General features: G+C 40.8%; 2 protein-coding genes across 3 annotated transcripts; one reads left to right on the forward strand and one right to left on the reverse strand.

Annotated features, from left to right (window-relative positions):
* The first annotated feature begins 6,262 nt into the window (after positions 1-6,262).
* LOC109865583 (mitochondrial amidoxime-reducing component 1) lies at positions 6,263-9,986 on the forward strand. Its single transcript, XM_020453874.2, has 2 exons — positions 6,263-6,865; positions 8,852-9,986. The coding sequence occupies exons 1-2, from the start codon at positions 6,612-6,614 to the stop codon at positions 9,588-9,590; spliced, it is 993 nt and encodes a 330-aa protein (XP_020309463.1). The 5' UTR covers positions 6,263-6,611; the 3' UTR covers positions 9,591-9,986.
* Positions 9,844-13,882, reverse strand: taco1 (translational activator of mitochondrially encoded cytochrome c oxidase I). 2 transcript variants are annotated; one of them, XM_020453876.2, is made up of 6 exons: positions 13,790-13,882; positions 13,166-13,464; positions 12,931-13,040; positions 11,589-11,722; positions 11,274-11,436; positions 9,844-10,922 (listed from the first exon to the last, which is right to left on the reverse strand). In XM_020453876.2, exons 2-6 carry the CDS (start codon positions 13,458-13,460, stop codon positions 10,713-10,715), a joined length of 912 nt encoding a protein of 303 aa, XP_020309465.1. In that variant the 5' UTR covers positions 13,461-13,464; positions 13,790-13,882; the 3' UTR covers positions 9,844-10,712. The 2 variants fall into 2 exon arrangements, with proteins under 2 accessions (XP_020309465.1, XP_020309464.1); XM_020453875.2 differs by having other exon boundaries at positions 13,645-13,803.
* Between the last annotated feature and the right edge of the window lie 9,317 nt (positions 13,883-23,199).

A 23,199-nucleotide genomic window follows, 5' to 3' on the forward strand; every position in this document is an offset into this window, starting at 1 on the left:
GTCATTTACAAAATAGCCTCCAACACTCTATTCAGCAAATTGAATGCAGTCTATTACAGTGCCATCCGTTTTGTCACCAAAGCCCCATATACTACCCACCATTGCGAACTGTCTGCTCTCGTTGGCTGGTCCTCGCTACATATTCCTCGCAAAACCTACTGGCTCCAGGTCATCTATAAGTCTTTGCTAGGTAAAGCCCCGCCTTATCTCAGCTCACTGATCACCATAGCAACACCTACCCATAGCAAGTGCTCCAGAAGGTATATTTCATTGGTCATCCCCAAAGCCAACACCTCATTTGGCCGCCTTTCCTTCCAGTTTTTTGCTGCCAATGAATTGAACGGATTGCAAAAGTCACTGAATTTGGAGACTTACAGTTGAAGTCAAAAGTTTACATACATGTAGGTTGGAGTCATTAAAAACTTGTTTTTCAACCACTCCACAAATGTCTTGTTAACAAACTATAGTTTTGGCCAGTCGGTTAGGACACAAGTAATTTTTCCAACAATTGTTTACAGACAGATTTTTTCACTTATCATTCACTGTATCACAATACAGAAGTTTACATACACTAAGTTGACTGTGCCTTTAAACAGCTTGGAAAATTCCAGAAAATGATGTCATGGCTTTAGAAGCTTCTGATAGGCTAATTGACATCATTTGAGTCAATTGGAGGTGTACCTGTGGATATATTTCAAGTCCTACCTTCAAACTCGGTGCCTCTTTGCTTGACATCATGGGAAAATCTAAAGAAATCATCCAAGACCTCCAAATGCCTGAAGGTGCCACATTCATCTGTACAAACAATAGTACGCAAGTATAAACACCATGGGACCACGCAGCTGTCATACCGCTCAGGAAGGAGACGCGTTCTGTCTCCTGGAGCTGAACGTACTTTGGTGCAAGAAGTTCAAATCAATCCCAGAATAACAGCAAAGGACCTTGTGAAGATGCTGGAAAACGCCACTGCTCCAAAACAGCCATAAAAAAGCCAGACTGCAGTTTGCATCTGCACATGGGGACAAAGATCATACTTTTTGGAGAAATGTCCTCTGGTCTGATGAAACAAAATATAACTGTTTGGCCATATTGACCATCATCATGTTTGGAGGGAAAAGGGTAAGGCTTGCAAGCCGAAGATCACCATCCCAACTGTGAAGCATGGGGGTGGCAGCATCATGTTGTGAGGGTGCTTTGCTGCAGGAGGGACTGGTGCACTTCACAAAATAGAGGAATATTATGTGGATATATTGAAGCAACATCTCAAGACATCAGTCAGGAAAAAGCTTGGTCGCAAATGGGTCTTACAAATGTACAATGACGACAAGCATACTTCCAAAGTTGTGGCAAAATGGCTTAATGGACAACAAAGTCAAGGTATTGGAGTGGCCATCACAAGCCCTGACCTTAATCCTATAGAAAATTTGTGGACAGAACTGAATAAAAGCGTGCGAGCAAGGAGGCCGACAAACCTGACTCAGTTACACCAGCTCTGTCAGGAGGAATTGGCCAGAATTCATCCAACTTATTGTGGGAAGCATGTGGAAGTCAACCTGAAATGTTTTACCCAAGTTTAAATTGTTTAAGTCAATACTGCCAAATACCAATTGAGTGTATGTAAACTTCTGACCCACTGGGAATGTGATGAAAGAAATAAAAGGTGAAATAAATAATTCTCTACTATTATTCTGACATTTCATATTCTTAAAATAAAGTGGTGATCCTAACTGACCTAAGACAGGGAATTATTTACTAGGATTATATGTCAGGAATTGTGAAAAACTGAGTTTAAATGTATTTGGCTAAGGTGTATGTAAACTTCCGACATCAATTATTTATCTCCCTCACTAACATCAAGCATCGGCTGTCAGAGCAGCTTACCGATCGCTGTAGCTGTACACAGCCCATCTGTAAATAGCCCATCCAACCAACTACCGCATTCCCATATATATATATATATATATATATATATATATATATATATATATATATATACAGTGGGTATTTGATACACTGCCAATTTTGCAGGTTTTCATACTTACAAAGCATGTAGAGGTCTGTAATTTTTTTAATCATAGGTGCACGTCAACTGTGAGAGACGGAATCTAAAACAAAAATCCAGAAAATCACATTGTATGATTTTTAAGTAATTAATTAGCATTGTATTGCATGACATAAGTATTTGATACATCAGAAAAGCATAACTTAATATTTGGTATAGAAACCTTTGTTTGCAATTACAGAGATCAGACGTTTCCTCCCTTAACTTACCTCATTTGCACACACTGTATATATACTTTTTCTACTGTATTATTGACTGTGTGTTTGTTTATTCCATGTGTAACTCTGTGTTGTATGTGTCGAACTGCTTTGCTTTATCTTGGCCAGGTTGCAGTTGTAAATGAGAACATGTTCTCAATTAGCCTACCTGGTTAAATAAATGTGAAATAAATAATCAAAATTTACTAATTTACTGCCAGGTGATGTCACCAGGCAGGCCAAAACTCCATCCCACCAAAACAGGCAGAAATGTCAGTCATTTCAAACAGCTCTTACACTAAGAGGGCATTATTATCATTTTCACAGTATTATTCGAACCGCATAGCGTGGAAATACTATATAAGTTCAAACACAGGAAAAGCATGTTTTTTACTGCACTGGGTCTTTAATGAAAACAGACTGCTATTGGAATCTGCAGGACAATCTGCAGTTCGAACAATAGAATAATTGAATGTACTACAGGTGGACTCCAATCAAGTTGCATAAACATTTCTACATTAGAAAATGACTCAAGTAAGAATGAAAGTCACCCAGTAAAATACTACTTGAGTAAAAGTCTAAAAGTATTTGTTTTAAACTATACTTATGTATCTAAAGTAAATGTAATTGATAAAATACACTTAAGTATCAAAAGTAAAAGTATAAATGATTTAAAATTCCTTATATTAAGCAAATCAGACGGCACAATGTTTTTTCCCCCATTTATGGCTAGCCAGGGGCACACTCAAACACAGACATAATTTACAAACGAAGCATGTGTGTTTAGTGAGTCTGTCAGATCAGAGGCAAAAGACATGACCAGAGATGTTCTCTTTGTGTGTGTGTGAACCATTTTCCTGTCCTGCTAAGTGTAACAGTATACCTTCCGTCCCTCTCCTCGCCCCGAACCAGGGACCCTCTGCACACATCGACAATCGCTCCACAAAAGCCGTGGCCCTTGCAGAGCAAGGGGAACAACTACTTCAAGGTCTCAGAGCGAGTGACGTCACCGATTGAAACGCTATTAGCGCGCACCCCGCTAACTAGCCATTTCACATCGGTTACATAAGCATTCAAAATGTAAAAAGTACTTTTGGATGTCATGTACAGGTGTAAAACACAGTTTATTTCTGTATCTTGAGTTTTGAAAATGCGTAACTGTTTATGGCTGTGATGACAGGCTACATTTGCACGCTCGTGCATGTGTGTGGGCTGCAAGCTTTGAACCACTCTTTTGTTTGGATGTCACGGTTCAAAAAGTGTGAAAACGTCAAATTGTAGCGAGAGAGGATTGCCATAAATATGCAGCTCCAAAATAAATAAATAAATAAAAAAGTGGTGATCAAGAATATTAATTGTTTACCTTGAAAGCTCACCAGCAATGGGCCATCAAGCAACAATTACTAGCATAGGCCTACTGGTCTTTTGGTATGTCAAAATTGCATGAAATTAATCATTTAATTATGAAGCTTGCATTTGAAATTTGTTCAAATGTATTATTGAATAATCATGTATGCTCTACACTACATAATGAAAAGGGCTGTCGGGTAGCCTCAATAAATTGACAAAGATTGTTGATGTATATCTGTAGTTAAACAAGTCATTGCCTGTATAGAATTTTATTTACTTGACTTGAAAAAAACTTGTGACTCGACATGCTCTTAGAATGCATGACTAGGCCTTGACTCGACATGTTCTACTTGGGACTTGACTTGACACTTGAATCTTGTGACTTGGTCCCACCTCTGCCTCTATGATTTAGCGTTTTAACCATTCTGATTTAACCAGTTGAGCTGGTTTAAACAGTTGACATTTTGCACTGCTTCGATATGGTTTTGGTCAATTTAGCAAGAGGGCAATATTTTATTGCTGTAGATGTGCAGGGATACGAGGTAATTGAGGTAGCTATGTATATATAAGGTTGGGGCAAAGTGATTAGGCAACGGGATAGATAATAGACTGAGCTGTAGCAGCAGCGTATGTGGTGAGTGTAAAAGTGTGTGTACAGTATGTGTGTGTGGCGTCAGTATGAATGTGTGCCCATGTTATGTGTGTCTGGGCCACAAGAGGTTGGTGGCACCTTAATTGGGGAGGACAAGCTCGTGGTAATGGCTGGAGCGGAATGAATGGAATGGTATCAAATATACACAAATATACACACCATACACATGGTTCCGTTTCAGCCATTATCATGAGCCATCCTCCCCTCAGCAGCCTCCACTGGTGTGGGTGTCTGTGTGTTTGGGTGTCAGTGTAAGAATGTGTGTATGTGTGGGGGTAGAGTTCAGTGTGCGTGTGTGTATAGAGTTCGTTCAAAAAAGGGTCAATGCAGACAGTTCAGGTAACTTTTTGATTAGCTATTTAGCAGCCTTGTTTAGCAGTCATGGCTTGAGGGTAGAATCAGTTCAGGGTCCAATTGGTTCTAGACTTGGTGCACTGGTACTGCTTGTTATGCGGTTGCAGAGAGAACAGTCTATGGATTGTGTGGCTGGAGTCTTGGGGCTTTCCACTGACACGGCCTGGTATAGAGGTCCTGTATGGCACTCCTTGACTTATTCTACAGTTTGTCAGCTTTTCATTTGTATCAGCCTATTCAATGACACCCACAGAACACAACTATGTAGAGTTTACATAAATATTAGCATCCTAGTTCTTATTGCAGGACTCTGAAACCACTGTGAAATGAGCCACATTAGGCCAAAAGGCCATCTTAGCATGGGCAGTGCCATTGAGGGCTTCCATCATTTTAATGTAATAAACTAGTTGGGAACTAGGGAACTCTGACATGTCTGACTTTATAAATGGTTAAACGCGGCACCTATATACAGTTGAAGTCGGAAGTTTACATAGACCTTAGCCAAATACATTTAAACTCAGTTTTTCACAATTCCTGACATTTAATCCTAGTAAAAATCCCCTGTCTTAGGTCTGTCTTCAGATGTTGCTTCAATATATCCACATAATTTTCCTGCCTCATGATGCCATCCATTTTGTGAAGTGCACCTGTCCCTCCTGCAGCAAAGCACCCCCACAACATGATGCTGCACCCTGTGCTTCACGGTTGGGATGGTGTTCATCGGCTTGCAAGCCTCCCCATTTTTCCTCCAAACATAATGATGGTCATTATGGCCAAACAGTTCTATTTTTGTTTCATCAGACCAGAGGACATTTCTCCAAAAAGAACGATCTTTGTCCTCATGTGCAGTTGCAAACCGTAGTCTGGCTTTTTTTTATGGCTGTTTTGGAGCAGTGGCTTCTTCCTTGCTTAGCAGCCTTTCAGGTTATGTTGATATAGGACTCGTTTTTACTGTGGATATAGATATTTTTGTACCCGTTTCCTCCAGCATCTTCACAAGGCCCTTTGCTGTTGTTCTGGGATTGATTTGCACTTTTCGCACCAAGTACGTTCTTCTCTAGGAGACAGAACGCTTCTCCTCCCTGAGCGGTATGACAGCTGTGTGGTCTCATGGTGTTTATACTTGCGTACTATTGTTTGTACAGATGAACGTGGCACCTTCAGGCGTTTGGATATTGCTCCTAAGGACGAACCAGACTTGTGGAGGTCTACAATTTTTTTTCTGGGGTCTTGGCTGATTTCTTTAATATTTTCCCATGATGTCAAGCAAAGAGGCACTGAGTTTGAAGGTAGGCCTTGAAATACATCCACAGGTACACCTCCAATTGACTCAAATTATGTCAATTAGCCTATCAGAAGCTTCTAACGCCATCACATAATTTTCAGACATTTTCCAAGCTGTTTAAAGGCACAGTCAACTTAGTGTATGTAAACTTCTGGCTCACTGGAATTGTGATACAGTGAATGATAAGTGAAATAATCTGTCTGTAAACAATTGTTGTGTAATGCACAAAGTAGATGTCCTAACCGACTTGCCAAAACTATATTTTGTTAACAAGAAATTTGTGGAGTGGTTGAAAAACGCGTTTTTAATGACTCCAACCTAACTTTTTTTTTAACTTCCCGACTTCAACTATCTCCAGCCAGTTATCAAGTCGGACACTTCAGGGTTTCCTAGTTCCAACTAGCGCATGAACACAGCATTAATGCTGAGTTCAAAACAACTAGGTTCTCGAGTTGGAATTCCTTGTTGGATGACTTTTCACATCGATTTTTCCCAGTTGGAGCTCGTTTTTTTCCCCCGAGGTCCCAGTTGTTTTGAAAGCACGGAAGTCAAAAGACTGAGGTTTCCGATTTCCCAGTTCCCGAGTTGTTTTGTGCCCGGCAATATGCCCTAACTTGCCGTTCTCCGACGTCATCACAGACCAGCCCCCTTTACTGAGGTATTATTTTTGTCAAGTTCAATGTATATCTGTTGCGCCTTCTAAGAGTAAAGATGAACTTAGTAGATGTGTTGAGAAATGCGTTTACATTTATATATAAGAAAGCCCAGCTCTGGGCTGTAGGTGGTGGTATTACTGTTGTCGCACTTGGTCTTGGATATAAGTTTTTACTAAGGCCTAATAAACTTAACCGTGTGGGAGTTGTGTCACAGCTACTTATTCACCCACTGAAGTCGGGTAGAGCTGTGTCCGTGGCCCTTGCAGAATGTCAACCGATCGGGTTGAAGTACGGTGAACTTCGAGATAGGTTTGTAACATTTTATTCAGACTTTTTCCTTATATTATTGCAATATGTTTTTTTACAAGTCGCTAATGCACTCCTTGTACTGGTCCCAAACGTTACATAAGCCATGTCAACAGCAACTGTATTTTATGTTGTCATCATCCTTTCTCCCATTTAATGCTCGAAGTAATTGCATGTTGCCTAACCCTAACAATAACAAATAGTATATTTATCAATTATTCAAGTGAATCACTTAAGTAAAAGATCAGAACATGCCATGGAAATGTTGTGGTGGTGATTCTGATGAGGTACCACTCAACAATGTACAGATCCAGTCAAATATATTGGCACCTTGCACTTTTAAAATGGAGGTCAATGGGGCAGAATGTTCTGTTCTGTAAAATAGGCTACTAAAATCGTTCCAATCCTGATTTTAAAAGGCAAATGCAGTCTAGACGCTGATTTTAGGGCCATGCGGACCTCTGGGAGCAGAGGGGAGGGAGGAAACGCTCTTTGTTTGGCTGGCTGGCTGGCTTTATGGAGAGCCAATGATGAATATAAATGAATATAAACCCTCGATGGCAGATGTGAGCCACGGTCGGCCATATTGGCATTCCTCAGAAAAGCAGTCCTCCATAGGAATGAATGGGCGGATTCGATTATGCTGTGCCGCAGAGCACCAGGTGGCACAGTGGTGTAAGGCAGTGCAATAATTATCACTACAGTCCCTGGTTCAAATCCAGGCTGTATCATATCCGGCTGTGATTGGGAGTCCCATTGGGCAGCGCGCAATTGGCCCAGTGTCGTCCGGGCTAGGCCGTCATTGTAAATACGATTTTTTTCTTAACTGACTTGCCTAGTTAAATTACATTTATAAAAGGCCTGTTACGTCATCGGACAAAAGAGGGGAGGGAGGAGCGCCCTTTTCAAATCAAACAGTAATCTGTGCCATTTTGTCAACAAGGCTGCATAGTGCATCATCCAGAATCATATCTCTTTTCCATAAAATAAATGTTAGAATTTTCTTACTTGTTTTCATTGAGAAGGCTGATAAAGCTTAAAAGCAATCACTTTTCCATGTGAAAACATAAATCTACTCATTACTCTACGTGCTCCTACTTCACATTGTTTTTAGCTGACTTTGCCATGGGTTTTGAACGGGGCACCTGGCTCACGCCCATTGCAAAACCTGCCTACATGGGCCCCGTGTGAGAGTAATTGAACCCACAACATGTAGTTCCATAGTATTTCATTTAAATGTTTCAAGGAGAAATTGTATGTATTTAAGTATTTGTTGTTGTTGTAGTGGGGACAGTAACATTAATACTTGAAAAAAAATTATACTTTAAATAAATCGTTTTTAGATTTAAAAAAAATATTTTTATGTTTAGCTCCCATAATATAATTTAAGAGTATGCATTAAGGTGTCTGTAATATAATACATGAGGTAAAAACAAATGTAGACATTAATAAATGCATTTCTTTAGCTTCCAAAATACTTTTTTACAGTGGTGGGGGAGTTGGGTAACTGCTGTTGTCTTGACATGAAACTAGTTTTAATACCATACTGAGCTCGTGCATAGCAGCTAATTCTTGTATAACATGTGTTTTGTTTAATGTTAAGTCAAATAAAATGTTAATTGTCACATGCGCCAAATACAACAGGTGTAGACATTACAGTGAAATACTTACGAGCCCATTACCAACAATGCAGAATTAAAAATACAAATATTTGCTAAATAAAAAAGGAAATAGTAACACAATAAGACTATATACAAGGAGTATTAGTACTGAGTCAATGTGCAGGGGTACGAGGTAATACAGTATTTACATGTGGGTAGGGGGAAAAGTGACTAGGCAATCAGGATATATAATAAACAGAGTAGCAGTGTATTTGATGTGTGAGAGTATGTAGTGTGCTGGACTGTATGTGTGTGAATCTGAGTGTGCATAGAAAAGAAAGTCCCCTATTGACTGAAGTGAGGTGATAATGGCTTTGTTTTAATGCAGGCACTGGCTGGTGATCACTGAGGATGGCCACATGGTGACGGGAAGGCAAGAGCCTCGCCTGGTGCTGGTGTCGTTGACCAGTAAGGGGGGACAGATGTGTCTGAATGGACCCGACATGGAGCAGCTGAGGTTCCCTGTTCTGCAGCCTGACAATCCCATCATCAACTGCAGGGTGTTTAGCAGTGACATCCAAGGCAGGGACTGTGGCGACGAAGTGTCTAACTGGCTCACCAGCTACCTGGCTGCTGGAAAAACCTTTCGCTTGGTGCACTTTGAGCCCCACATGAAGCCCAGGAGGCCAGCAGAGACAGAGTCTCTCTATCCTCAGAGGGAAAAAATTGCGTACCCCGATTGTGGCCCGATAATGTTGCTGTCTGAAGCCTCTGTGAAGGATCTAAACAGCAGGCTGGAGAATGACGTCACAGTTGCACGCTTTCGACCAAATATCATTGTGAGCAGTTGCGAAGCCTTTGATGAGGATTCTTGGGAAGACATCCAGATTGGTGATGTGCGGATGCACCGCGTGATGGCGTGCGGAAGGTGCATCTTCACCACGGTCGACCCTGAAACAGGGGTCATCAGTAGGAAACAGCCACTGGAGACGCTAAAAAACTACAGACTGTGTGATGAAGCCGAGAAGCACATCTATAAGACATCGCCACTGTTTGGACAGATGTACACCGTCAGCAAGACTGGGTTCCTGCAGGTTGGAGATGTGGTGTACAAGATAAGCCACTGAGATGGATGGAGGACTTATCCACAGTTCCAGCCTGTTTGTGCTATCATGACAATTCCTTGTAATGTCTGGCTTGACATCAATGGAGTGGGGAAAAAGCACACACATATCTGGGAGCAGTCTTTGTAATGGTCACAGTGTTTCCTGTCACAAAATAAAGTAAACATTAAAATAAGCCTTTTTTGCCAGATCAGATATGTTGACTATATTAAATGTTAATAATAGAAATGAAAAATAAATTCTGCACACTTTATGATTGAGAACATGGGTTTTATGTTCTATATTGTATGAGCACAAAGACTTGCAACATTTATCATGAGTCTGATGAAGGCCATTGACTGCCAAGATGTCACAATCTGTAATATTTAGAAAAATAAAGTACCACATTTTTAATTGCGAGCGAGAGTTGCGCCTTTTCCTTCCTGATGTAATGTTTATCATGGAAAACAAAACCAAACGGACATTTGTTGATCTTTAACACCTATCAAATGCATTTAGTTCAGAAATAGTTTTCCCCGTCATATTTGTTCCAAGAAAGGCTGAAATTATTAAGTGTTGATGATTTACCATATCAACAGTGCTGAAACAAACAGTATTAGAAAGCGTGTTTGATAACTTCACATTCATGCAGTGACATTGTAGCCAAGTCCTTCCAGAGTTCTGAGCAGTTAACATAGGAATTAAATAGTTTTATTTTGATAGTTGTTTTTACATTCATAGCCAAGATATCCTTTAAGCAGGTACACAGAGTGTTACGTGGTTTCCTGACACAAACTCCTTTTTCCTCACAGATTCAGTCTGGCTTGTCACAATCGGGACAATTCAGAGTTGAAATAAGCACCTGCAACTCGGACTTGGGAGACTTGGGTGAGAATTTGAGTTAAGCACACAGATCTCAAGTCTGAATCCTGTCCAACTTCTCTTGCTCCCGAGCTTCCAGATAAATGCATTTTTCTTAGCACTGACAAACGCAATGTCTTCTTAAAATAACTGCAACCATGACTTTTGTACAGTGCATAAGATGAGCAGATCTGGTGTTAAGATTTGTCTGCTCAATTCAAATTTCAATATGTCCTAACGTGAAATGTCCATAATGTAATATGACAATAGTACATAATATGACTGTCAGTCATGGGCCTGGAGGTTGTCCCAGACCCGCACCACGTCTAGGCAGTCGCTCAGGGCTTCTATCAGAGATAAGGCTGCCTCCAGCTGGGCTTGTGGAAGCTGCATGGGTGTGTGGGACACAAACTCCAGGCCAGCGGACACAGTGCGCACACCCAGTTCTTCCAGCGAGGTCCGCACCTTCTTCAGCTCTGTCATGTCACACACAAACTGACAGAGAGAGAGAGAGAAAGTAATGTATTGATGCTGGATAGGACACTAGTTCAAGGGTGTACAACTCAGACCCTCGAGGTCAGGTTTTAATTTGTCACTGGCACAATGTTTCCTTGTTCAACTTATGTTATACATTGACGTGAAAACCCCTGGGTTGTGTTCATTAGGGTGTTCTAAAATGGTTTGCAATGGAATAATCATCCAGGTAGCCCCTATTTCAGTCAATTTCCCCCCCATGTTTGGTGCCTAATGAACACAGCCCTGGATTTTCCATAGTCCAGCAGGTCTGCAGCCCTCGAGGGACAAATCAGTGCTCTCCTGCATGTATTGACACTAACCACGTCTCACCTGTAGGAGGGACTTATCATCCTCATCCTCTGTTTCTTGGACGTCCTCGGCTCCCGCCTCGATGGCCAGTTCCAGAGCTCGCTCGGACGACACACCCTGCCCCTGTGCCACCACCACCCCCTTCCTGCTGAAGTTATGACGCACCCCGTCACACAGCGCTGCCCTGTGGACAAACACAGAAAAATAAAACTATGGATCAGTAAACACTCTGGCTCTCTGACATAGTTTTCATTATGTTGTGAGTAATTGCATTATCTAAACTGAACATAAACACTTAAAACATTTACCCCCCCCGTCCCCCGTCCCTGGTCTGACCCATGTTTGCTGAGCAGATGTTTGAGGTCCTGGTGACTTCGGGTGTTGTTGTCAGTTAGCATATCGATGAGCAGCATGCAGCCACCAGGCCCCCTGGCTTCATACGTGTGCTGGGTTCCTGCCTTGGACTTTTCCTGAGAAGAGGACAAAAGCAGAGGTGTAGACTCGAGTCACACGACTTGGACTTGAATATGACTCTAATCACAAATGTTTCATGAGCTGAAATAAAAGATCACAGAAATGTTCCATATGCACAAAAGATTATTTGTCTCAAATTTGTTTACATCCCTGTTAGTGAGCATTTCTCCTTTGCAAAGATAATTCATCCACCTGACTGGTGTGGCATATCAAGAAGTGATCGTTACACAGGTGGACATTGTGCTGGAGACAATAAAAGGCTACTCTAAAATGTGCAGTTTTGTCACACAACACAATGCCACAGATGTCTCAAGTTGAGGGAGCATGCAATTGGCATACTGACTGCAGGAATGTTTACAAGAGCTGTTGCAAGAAAATTGAATGTTTATTTCTCTACCATAAGCTGCCTCCAACGTCAATTTAGAGAATTTGGCAGTACGTCCAACAGGCCTCAACCGCAGACCACGTGTAACCATGCCAACCCAGGACCTCCACATCCAGCTTCATCACCTGTGGGATCGTCTGAGACCAGCCACCCGGACAGCTAATGAAACTGTGGATTTGCACAACTGAAGAATTTCTGCACAAACTGTAAGAAATCTTTAGACACACCAGGGTCTTGACCTGACTGCAGTTCAGCGTTTTAACCATCTTCAGTGGGCAAATGCTCACCTTTGATGGCCACTGGCACGTTGGAGAAGTGTGCTCTTCATGGATGAATCCCGGTTTCAACGACGTCAGCGTGTGTGTTGTCGTGTGGTTGAGCGGTTTGCTGATGTGAATAGAGTCCCCCATGGTGGAGGTGGGGTAGTTCCCGCCAATATCCAGCAACTTCGCACAGCCATTGAAGAGGAGTGGGACAACATTCCACTGGCCACAATCAACAGCCTGATCAACTCGATGCGAAGGAGATATCGCGTTGCTTGAGGCAAATGGTGGTCACACCAGATACGGACTGGTTTTCTGTCCATGCCCCTACTTTTTTAAGGTATCTGTGACCAAAAGATGCATATCTTTATTCCCATTCATGTGAAATCCATAGATTAGGCCCTAATGAATATTTAAATTGACTGATTTCCTTACATTACCGCAGTAAAATCTTTGAAATTGTTGCATTTATATTTTTGTTCAGTGCAATTGTATCATAATGCATTATATCCGAGTGTTACAAAAACATTTAACTTTAATCATTCCGTCAACTTACCGCTCCCTTGATGGCAGCTTCTATGGACACTTTGGGCATGTTCTTGCCTCGGCATTGCTCCACTACATTTGCCAATGCTAGATTGAATTCTGGATTACTAGATCCTCCTTCTGTAGAAAACAGAATTAACAAGCAAATCTGGTTGATGGTTGATGCAGCACCAATCAAAGCATTCCTCATAATGCTCACATATAGTGCATTGAATTGGAGCAAACAAGTTGTCAGTCAAGCTTACCTTTGACTGCAATTCTTATCATCATCCCAAACTTCATGAACATCCGACTCCGGGCTGCATCTTTGGGTCCTTTTATATTTTTCACCTTAGACCACTTATTATGACCAGCACACAAGTTAGAGCACAGATGTAGTGTTCTCACAGGATGGGTTGTCCAAAGAGGGTAGCGACATGCCACCGTCAGGTCTGTGCGGACTGGACGAATCCTTGCGCCCATGTAATTGTTGGCGGTCAAGCGGGCAAGTCGACGTAAACACAGAGGCAAGAAACCCCTCAACACCACTGCCCATCCCATTGCCCTGAGTCAGAAAATGAAAATGTAAGGGCATTGCATTGACAAACAGCAGTATATGTTTGGTATACATGCGAGAACCAGAAGAAACACGTGGACGTATGTTCAAATGAAAAAATAGCTTATGACAGTTGCCTAGCTAGCTAACGTTACTACTTGCTGCTAAGACCACATAAAAAGTACCTACATTTGATAAGCTTAGCTAGCTGACGTTACTACTTGCTGCTAAGAAGACCACATAACATTATGTCTGCTATCTTACTAACTATAATGCCTGTTCCTAAAGGAAAACGTATGAATTATTGAATGTATCACATTTTCCGTAAACGTACACTTTATAAAGAGTAAGTGTTGGTGTCCTTTGAGGTCAAACTGACGCTTCCGGGTTGTGTAGTGACGAAAGAAGCGTACCTTTCAAAATAAAAGTCCACCATTTAAAGCTTTACTGTTGCCACAAGAGGGCGACAGACAATATTTCCAACAGTAAATGTTATCGTCAGCATGTGTATAGACATTATTTAAAGTGTGTCTTTTGGTTGTAAAAAAAACAAGCCAACACTTCAGCCTCTCAAAATGTCTTTGTGATACATTTGGAGGTAAAGTAATGCACATTGTTTTGTTAAAATCATGTTAAAGCCCATTTCTAAGATTTCATTTCCATTAAATACATAGATTTTGAGTGATATAAAAAACAAGGACCATTTTCATTGTTCATGTTTTTGTTGTAGAGACCTTTAAAAGCGAATCATTTGTATGACTTAAAATCTTTTTTTAGAGTAATACATTGTTCTCATTGAATGATAATTGTTGTTTTAAGCATGTGAAAATGTAATGGGATGCATTTGCTCCATGGTGTATGTTTTTGGTGTGTGGCCCCCGTCTTTGATGGACTATGGCTGTTCTGATGATATACATTCTAAGAGATAACTATGGCCTATTGAACAGAGCGTATTTAGAGAAGGAGAAAAATAGATACTGAGGGAATAGAGAACAAACCTGAGATACTGAGTCACCCGGAGAGGCAGATAGGGAGAGTAGTCTACACAGCAGAAAAGGAGGTGTGGAGGGAGAGAGAAACACAGAGAGAGATACATGATGGGGATTGTTGGCTGCACCAGACAGCAAAGAGTTAACTGAGGTGGAACGCCAAGAGGACAGCCCATTCCCACAGTCAACAATGGAAGGAGCTGCAGTAGATGAGCAGCTCTCCTACTCTTCCCTCCTCCCCTTACTAACTAATATCATGCTCACACAAAGGAACATGGCAAAGGTACTCATCCCTGAGATACATGAGGAATTCCACACCTAGTCACTGGGACCTGACCTTACCAATGGTCATTGTTCACAAGAGAAGCACTACATGCAGAAAATTGCAAAAAGAGAAGAGAGTTCGCATTGGAAGACTACCAGTGGTTAAAGAGAATCCTTTACTTAACTTCCACAACTGATTCTATTTTCATTCTCAGCTGTGCGGGAGAAGCTGGACGTTTTGATTGAATAACTTCCCATCCAACAATGCCATGGTTCATGTGGTGCCATTCATGAGAAGTATAGAAGGATCACCTCCTGCCTAAGCGTTTAGCCTCTTGTGAAACAAAGTTACGACATCATCATCACTGTCAGTGAGACGTGTGCAGGCACCAAGGTAATAGGAGCGGCAATGGGACACAGCCTCGAGGACCACCACTCTACATGTTTCGGGGGACGTTTCCCTTCGCTGCACCCTAGAGAGGATAAGGAGTTGTGAGCAGGGGGTGTCTTGGTGATTCAAAGTTTTGGTTCAGGTTGAAGGTCAAAAGGAAGTCATGGTGTCCGTGGGGAGAATCAGAATTGTTCTCTGCTGCGTATTGATGAATGTCAGTGCAGTGGTAAGTATCCTATCCATGTAACTGCTAAATAATTTGTATTGATTAATTTAATTGATTGATCGATTCATTCGTTCATGTATTAGCAATTTTTAAGAAAGCATTCAATGTATTTCGGCAACACTTTATAATATGAGTAAGACGTTATAAATGCTTTATAAATTACCACATGCTCACATTATCAAATGCTTATTAATGTTTCCAAGTAATGAAATACATATTTATTAATAGTAAGCTTATTAGGCCTAATTTGTTTTTCTCCTGTAAGACACTGATCATGTGTGATATTAACTGATTATCTACAACGCACATGAGATGGAGATAGACCTATGTTGGATATGCTTTTACAAATATTCAGATAGCTGCCACTGTATAATTGAGAAGTGCCTCATTGTTGAAACAGTGTAGTCAGTGATCATACTGTATTATGCCACAGGCTGCACGTTGCTGCTGTTCCACTTTTGACAAACCTCTTATGAAAGGACTTTTCAAGTTTTCACCCAACCTCTTCCATTCACAACTATGACAGAAAATATCATGCATATTTCACACCATGTTTGAATGCCATAAAATGTTAAGTAGCTACGTTTGCATTTGATGACCTGTGTGGCTCAGTTGGTAGAGCAGGGTGATTGCAATGCCAGGGTTGTGGGTTTGATTCCCACGGCAGACCAGTATGAAAAATGTACGCTCCGGATAAAAGCGTCTGCTAAATGACCAAATTTAAATGACATAAAAAATAATAAGTGCATTAAATTGAATGTGTAATACCGTTGCTGGGGCATTTAATCTCTTGAGTATGTCATATGTTCTGGGAAGCCAGTCATCAATAAGACAAAAATCAATAACTCACATAATTGATGTGGATTGATATTAAAATAACTAGTCAATTGAGTAGTTATCCATGCAAACATGAATAAATAGTTTGACTTACTAGTTAGTTATCCATGCAAACAAAGAGAGTGCTGCAGCTCTTTTTTGTGCTAAGCCTAAACACAGATTTGTAGTGAAGTGTGTATTTTCACACAGATGACTGTAAAGGAAAGGTGTGCGTATGGCAAATAACTTTTCATAATCAGACCAAAAATCCCTGAAGTGCAGTGTTCACCTTTGAGTTTCTACTCTTTACACTGCTAATATTTCTTTATCCAACATGATTTACATGGCTAACTGTGTAAATGGGGGGTTGGAACAGAACTATAAGGATCTTGAATAACAATGAAATGGCTGGATTTCCAGTATCTTAGTTAGCTAAATTTGATACAGTATGTTAGCATTTGGCCACAAGGCTAGTCCATTGCCAATCATTGCTTTAAAGTCACAATCATGATACATAAACAAGTAGAAAATCATGATGCCAGTGCTTATACACAGTGTTGACCTTATATAGTGTCGGTTCTTATACAGTGCCATCAGAAATTATTCACACTCCTAGAATTTTCCCAAATTATGTTGGGTTACAAAGTGAGATTAAAATTGATTTAATTGTCATTTTTTTGTCAATGATCAACACACAGTAATCTGTAATGTGAAAGTGGAAGAAAAAAATTGAATATTCTTTAAGCATTTATGTAAAATAAAACACTAATATATCTTGATTAGAAAGTATTCAACCCCCTGAGTCAATACATGTTAGAATCACCTTTGGCAGTGATTACAGCTGTGAGTCTTTTTGGGTAAGTCTCTAAGAGCTTTGCACACTTGGATTGTACAATATTTGACCCTTATTCTTTTAACAATTCTTCAAGCTCTGTCAAGTTGGTTGTTGATCAATGCTAGACAGCTATGTTCACGTCTTTCCATAGATTTTCAATCTCATTTAAGTCTAAACTTGAATTAGGCCACTCAGGAACATTCAATATCGTATTGGTAAGAAACCCCAGTGTATATTTGGCCTTGTGTTTGAGGTTATTGTCTTGCAGAAAGGTGCATTTATCCCCAAGTGTCTGTTGGAAAGTAAACTGAACCAGGTTTTCCTCTAGGATTTTTCCTGTCCTTAGCTCCAATACATATTTTTTGTACCTCCTTTTTCTCCCCAATTTCGTGATATCCAATTGCGATCCAATTATGCTCTTGTCTCATCGCTGCAACTCCCCAACGGGCTTGGGAGAAGCAAAGTTTGAGTAATGCGTCCTCCGAAACATGACCCGCCAAACCGTACTTCTTAACACCCACCCGCTTAACCCGGAAGCCAGCTGCACCAATGTGTCGGAGGAAACACGGTTCAACTGACGACCGATACAAGCTTCCTTATTTCACTCTGTCATTTAGGTTAGTATTGTGGAGTACAATGTTGTTGATCCATCCTCAGTTGTTTCCTATCAGAGCCATTAAACTCTTTATCTGTTTTAAAATCACCATTGGCCTCATGGTGAAATCCCTGAGTGGTTTCCTTCCTCTCCGGCAACTGAGTTTGGAAGTACGCCTGTATTTTTTGTAGTGACTGGGTGTACTGATACACCATCAAAAACATAATTGATAACTTCACCATGCTCAAAGGGATATTCAATATTTGCTTGTTTTCATCTATCAATAGGTGCCCTTCTTTGCGAGGCATTGGTAAACCTCCCTGGTCTTTGTGGTTGAATTTGTGCTTGAAATTCACTACTCGACTGAAGGACCTTACAATTATCAGTATGTGTGGGCTACGGAGCTGGAGTAGTCATTCAAAAATAAACCACTATTATTGCACACAGAGTGAATCCATGCAACTTATTATGTGACTTGTTTAAGCAACATTTTGACTCCTGAACGTATTTAGGCTTATAATAAAAGAAGTTGAATACTTTTTGACTCAAGACATTTGAGCTTGTCATTTTTTATTAATTTGTAAACATTTCTAAAAACAAAATTGTGTGTAGATCAGTAACACAACATTTCAATTTAATCCATTTTATATCCAGGCTGTAACAACAAAATGTGGAAAAAGTCAAGGGGTGTGAATTCTGTCTGAAGGCACTGCATAATGCTTATATCATGGTGCCTGTGTTTGTACACAGTGCTTATGTCATAGTGTTTGTGCTTATACTCCCCTGCCGATATTCACGTAATAAGAAGGAATTCCCCTAAACCACCCACACCTTGGCGGAAAAAATCTGTCTTCCCTATTGACCCCCGTTATAAAATAACCAATTTCTTCTCCTGCAAGGAGAGCCCTGTGGCTTCAGGCTATTCATTGAGGGAGAGTGGGGAAGTACACATAGCTATGTGTGTGGAAAACATATAATCACAAGTAAGACATTCACTACTTGAAGCTGTATAGAACGTTTGCTTGTGTTGTTGGCCTTGGCTAGATTGCTAATGTTGTGGTCGGTAGCTACCTAGCACTCATTCACGTGGCTAGCGCAGTCATTAAAATGGTTAATCAGGGACAGGGTAGCCCTACAATATTAAGATTTTGTAAGTAGCGGGAGCGCTGGGGAGCTAGCAATGTTGAAAAGTCAACTTTAGACATTGTACTTTTCTTAAATTAATTTGACTAAAACAAGCAGACAACAAGAAAGTTTTGTTTGAAAAAGGTCAAGTTTTTTTGCTATGAGCTGATGGAGTAACCAAGGTAACCACAGGTTGTTTTCCCCATGGGAGAACAACTGTCTGCTCTCATTGAAGCCACGGAAGTACAAGGCCGAACGCATTACGGCAGGCATTGTTATTTTATTTTAGGGGGTAGATCAGCTTTAATATTGCAGATGGTTTGTAGCTTCCATCAATGTAATTGTTTGCATAATTTTCAATCCCCATTTATTGTTTTGTAAATATACACTACCATTCAAAAGTTTGGGGTCACTTAGAAATGTCCTTGTTTTTGTACATTAAAATAACATCAAATTGATCCAGAAATACAGTGTAGACATTGTTAATGTTGTAAATGACTGTTATAGCTGGAAACGGCAGATTTTTTATGGAATATCGACATAGGCGTACAGGCCCATTATCAGCAACCATCACTTCTGTGTTCCAATGGCAGGTTGTGTTAGCTTTATCAATTTCTACCTTCCTCTTAGTTTATCATTTTAAAAGGGTAATTGATCATTAGAAAGAATTATGTTAGCCTAGCTGAAAACTGTTGTCCTGATTAAAGAAGCAATAAAACTGGCCTTCTTTAGACTAGTTGAGTATCTGAAGCATCAGCATTTGTGAAACATTTTGTTTATCTTCATTAGGCAACTTTGTTCCAATATTTCTGTAATTCACATAGTTATTCGTTATGGATCCATAACTAAACATCATCATTTTAATAGAGTATTTTTATCATTATTTTATTAATGAAAGCATAAAGATGTCACTATTAGTTACATTGTTTTAGTTTGAACGTGCAGACTGGCACTAAGAACAGAACAGTGGGAACGTTTCCCTACTCAGCGCCATTATTAGTGCAATGCCCCTTAAATATTTTGGAGATTATTTTGTTTTCAAATAATGTAAAATGAGAAAGAAAAAGGCCATTCTTGAACTTTGGGTGAGACATTGTTACTAATTTGTTAATAAAGCCAGTTTGTTTTGTAGAATTTTTTATTTCTGTTTTTAGAGGGAGAAAAACCAAAAACCTACAATCATCTCACAGGTCTCCCAGTTGAGGCCAGCATAAATATTGAACCAGCATCTGTAGCAACACAGCTTGCACTGCTATGCAGTGACTTAGACCATTGCGCCACTCAGGCACTGTACAATGCGACCGGTCAGGAGTGGCCTACAGTACTACAGTAAGACCAAAATAATCCTAGCAAAATAAAAAATAATAAAAACCTTACTAAAACTGTTGTTACACTGAGTAATACTTTGTGCACAATCATCCGTTTCTATTTAGGTTTGTGTCGCCCATTCAGAGACACAATAGGACCCAAAAGCATAATCAGTGCTCTAGCTCCCCCTTGCAGTGGTCTGGAGCAATGAAGTGGTGACGCAGGGTACCGTACTAAACCACAAATGACCTCTAAGTCCCATGGCGTAAGCTCGCAACTTTAAAGGAGGAACCACTGCACAGATAAGGACTTCTCCTTAGTGTATAGGTCGCTCAGGTGGGTGTCAAGGGTATAGGGTTGGGGACTGTTCCATCACGATAGCACAATAAATAAACCAACTATATTTATAATTGACTTAAAAATGTATATCCCATACCTGCACAAAATTTAAATCTCTCTCCCACAATCCCTGCTCACAAATACACATGGGCTCTGGGATTTGCAACCGTGTTCCTTTTTCACTCACTTAACTCCACACTTTTCCAAACACAAAGCACACACCCCACCTTCCATCACAATGAATCCGCACACACCCATGTACTGTGCCTTCTATGTCCTCTGTTTTGCTGTGTTTCATCTCTACCGTGTTGATGGAGTACTTTTGTGTTCCAGTTCCTTCTATTTGAAGATGTATTATTTGACTAATTATCCTTTCTTCTAATGCTGTCGGTTATCTATTTATAAATACTATACATGGAAATTCTAATACTAATTATTTTACAAACACTCCCTATTTAGAATGGTAAAGTGTAGTTGGAGTTTATTTCTTTAGCAATTGTTGTATTTTATTGTTTTTCTATTTTTTTATTACAATCCCTACCACGGCTAGCATTGGGTGTTCCATGATTTGACTCCTCTATAGGAACTTTGTAATATTCAGAATAGCTATAGTGTCACGACTCCGACCGAAGGACACTCCCCTTCCCGTTCGGGTGGCGCTCGGTGGTCGTCGTCGTCGCCGGCCTACTAGCTGCCACTGATTATTTCCTCCCCCTCCTTATGTGTTTATTGAGTGCACCTGTTTTGAGTTAGGTAGTTAGTAGTAAGGCTTTATTAGTCAGCCGGCCCGCATGGTTCCTTGTGCGGGATTAATTATTGTGACCGTCTGTTTAGTGTACTTGTGTGCACGTCTATGGGTTTTGTGTTTTCCCATTTTGTGGGTTTTTTCTGGACAGTTTAAGTCTCCCTGTTTGGGGCATTTGTTTGTTCATTACGCCCTGTGTTTTCGTGAGGGTTGGCTTATGTTCGCCGTTTCTCTGTGCATTAAAATAGCACTCCCCTGAACTCTCTGCTTCCTGCGCCTGACTCCTCACCCACTACACTCAGACCGTTACATATAGAGTAGTCTTGTGTCTCGGAACATTTGGTTATCTATATACAGTGAGGGGGAAAAGTATTTGATCCCCTGCTGATTTTGTACGTTTGCCCACTGACAAAGACATTTTAATGGTAGGTTTATTTGAACAGTGAGAATCAGAATAACAACAAAAAAATCCAGAAAAACGCATGTCAAAAATGTTATAAATGGATTTGCATTTAAATGAGGGAAATAAGTATTTGACCACTCTGCAAAACATGACTTAGTACTTGGTGGCAAAACCCTTGTTGGCAATCACAGAGGCCAGACATTTCTTGTAGTTGGCCACCAGGTTTGCACACATCTCAGGAGGGATTTTGTCCCACTTCTCTTTGCAGATCTTCTCCAAGACATTAAAGTTTTGAGGCTGACGTTTGGCAACTCGAACATTGCGCTCCCTCCACAGATTTTCTATGGGATTAAGGTCTGGAGACTGGCTAGGCCACTCCAGGACCTTAATGTGCTTAATGTTCTTGAGCCACTCCTTTGTTGCCTTGGCCGTGTGTTTTGGGTCATTGTCATGCTGGAATACCCATCCATGACCCATTTTCAACGCCTTGGCTGAGGGAAGGAGGTTCTCACCCAAGATTTGATGGTACATGGCCCCGTCCATCGTCCCTTTGATGCGGTGAAGTTGTCCTGTCCCCTTAGCAGAACCCCCCCCCCCCAAAGCATAATGTTTCCACCCCCATGTTTGACGTCATAGGCAGCATTCCTCCTCCTCCAAACACGGCGAGTTGAGTTGATGCCAAAGAGCTCCATTTTGGTCTTATCTGACCACAACACTTTCACCCAGTTGTCCTCTGAATCATTCAGATGTTCATTGGCAAACTTCAGACGGGCATGTATATGTGCTTTCTTGAGCAGGGGGACCTTGCAGGCGCTGCAGGATTTCAGTCCTTCACGGCATAGTGTGTTACCAAATGTTTTCTTGGTGACTATGGTCCCAGCTGCCTTGAGATCATTGACAAGATCCTCCTAGTTCTGGGCTGATTCCTCACCGTAAGGTGATCATTGCAACTCCACGAGGTGAGATCTTGCATGGAACCCCAGGCCGAGGGAGATTGACAGTTCTTTTGTGTTTCTTCCATTTGCGAATAATCGCACCAACTGTTGTCACCTTCTCACCAAGCTGCTTGGCGATGGTCTTGTAGCCCATTCCAGCCTTGTGTAGGTCTACAATCTTGTCCCTGACATCCTTGGAGAGCTCTTTGGTCTTGGCCATGGTGGAGAGTTTGGAATCTGATTGATTGATTGCTTCTGTGGACAGGTGTCTTTTATACAGGTTACAAACTGGGATTAGGAGCACTCCCTTTAAGAGTGTGCTCCTAATCTCAGCTCGTTACCTGTATAAAAGACACCTGGGAGACAGAAATCTTTCTGATTGAGAGGGTTCAAATACTTATTTCCCTCATTAAAATGCAAATCAATTTATAACATTTTTGACATGAGTTTTCTGGATTTTTTTGTTGTTATTCTGTCTCTCACTGTTCAAATAAACCTACCATTAACATTATAGACTGATCATTTCTTTGTTACTGGGCAAATGTACAAAATCAGCAGGGGATCAAATACTTTTTTCCCTCACTGTACAGTTTTTAGACTATGAGAGCTACACATTTTATCTTTAAAAGAAAGCAAATTTGGCAATGATTGGGCGCTCATATCTCTGTCCTCTCTGTCCGAAACGGTGAACACATTCGAGTTGGATTTTGTCGACAGCTTCGTGTGGGATCTGAAGCACTGTAAGAAAGAATTCCTTCACCACACTTTCAGGA

Source organism: Oncorhynchus kisutch, linkage group LG20 (genome assembly GCF_002021735.2).
Source record: "Oncorhynchus kisutch isolate 150728-3 linkage group LG20, Okis_V2, whole genome shotgun sequence".
Classification (NCBI taxonomy): domain Eukaryota; kingdom Metazoa; phylum Chordata; class Actinopteri; order Salmoniformes; family Salmonidae; genus Oncorhynchus; species Oncorhynchus kisutch.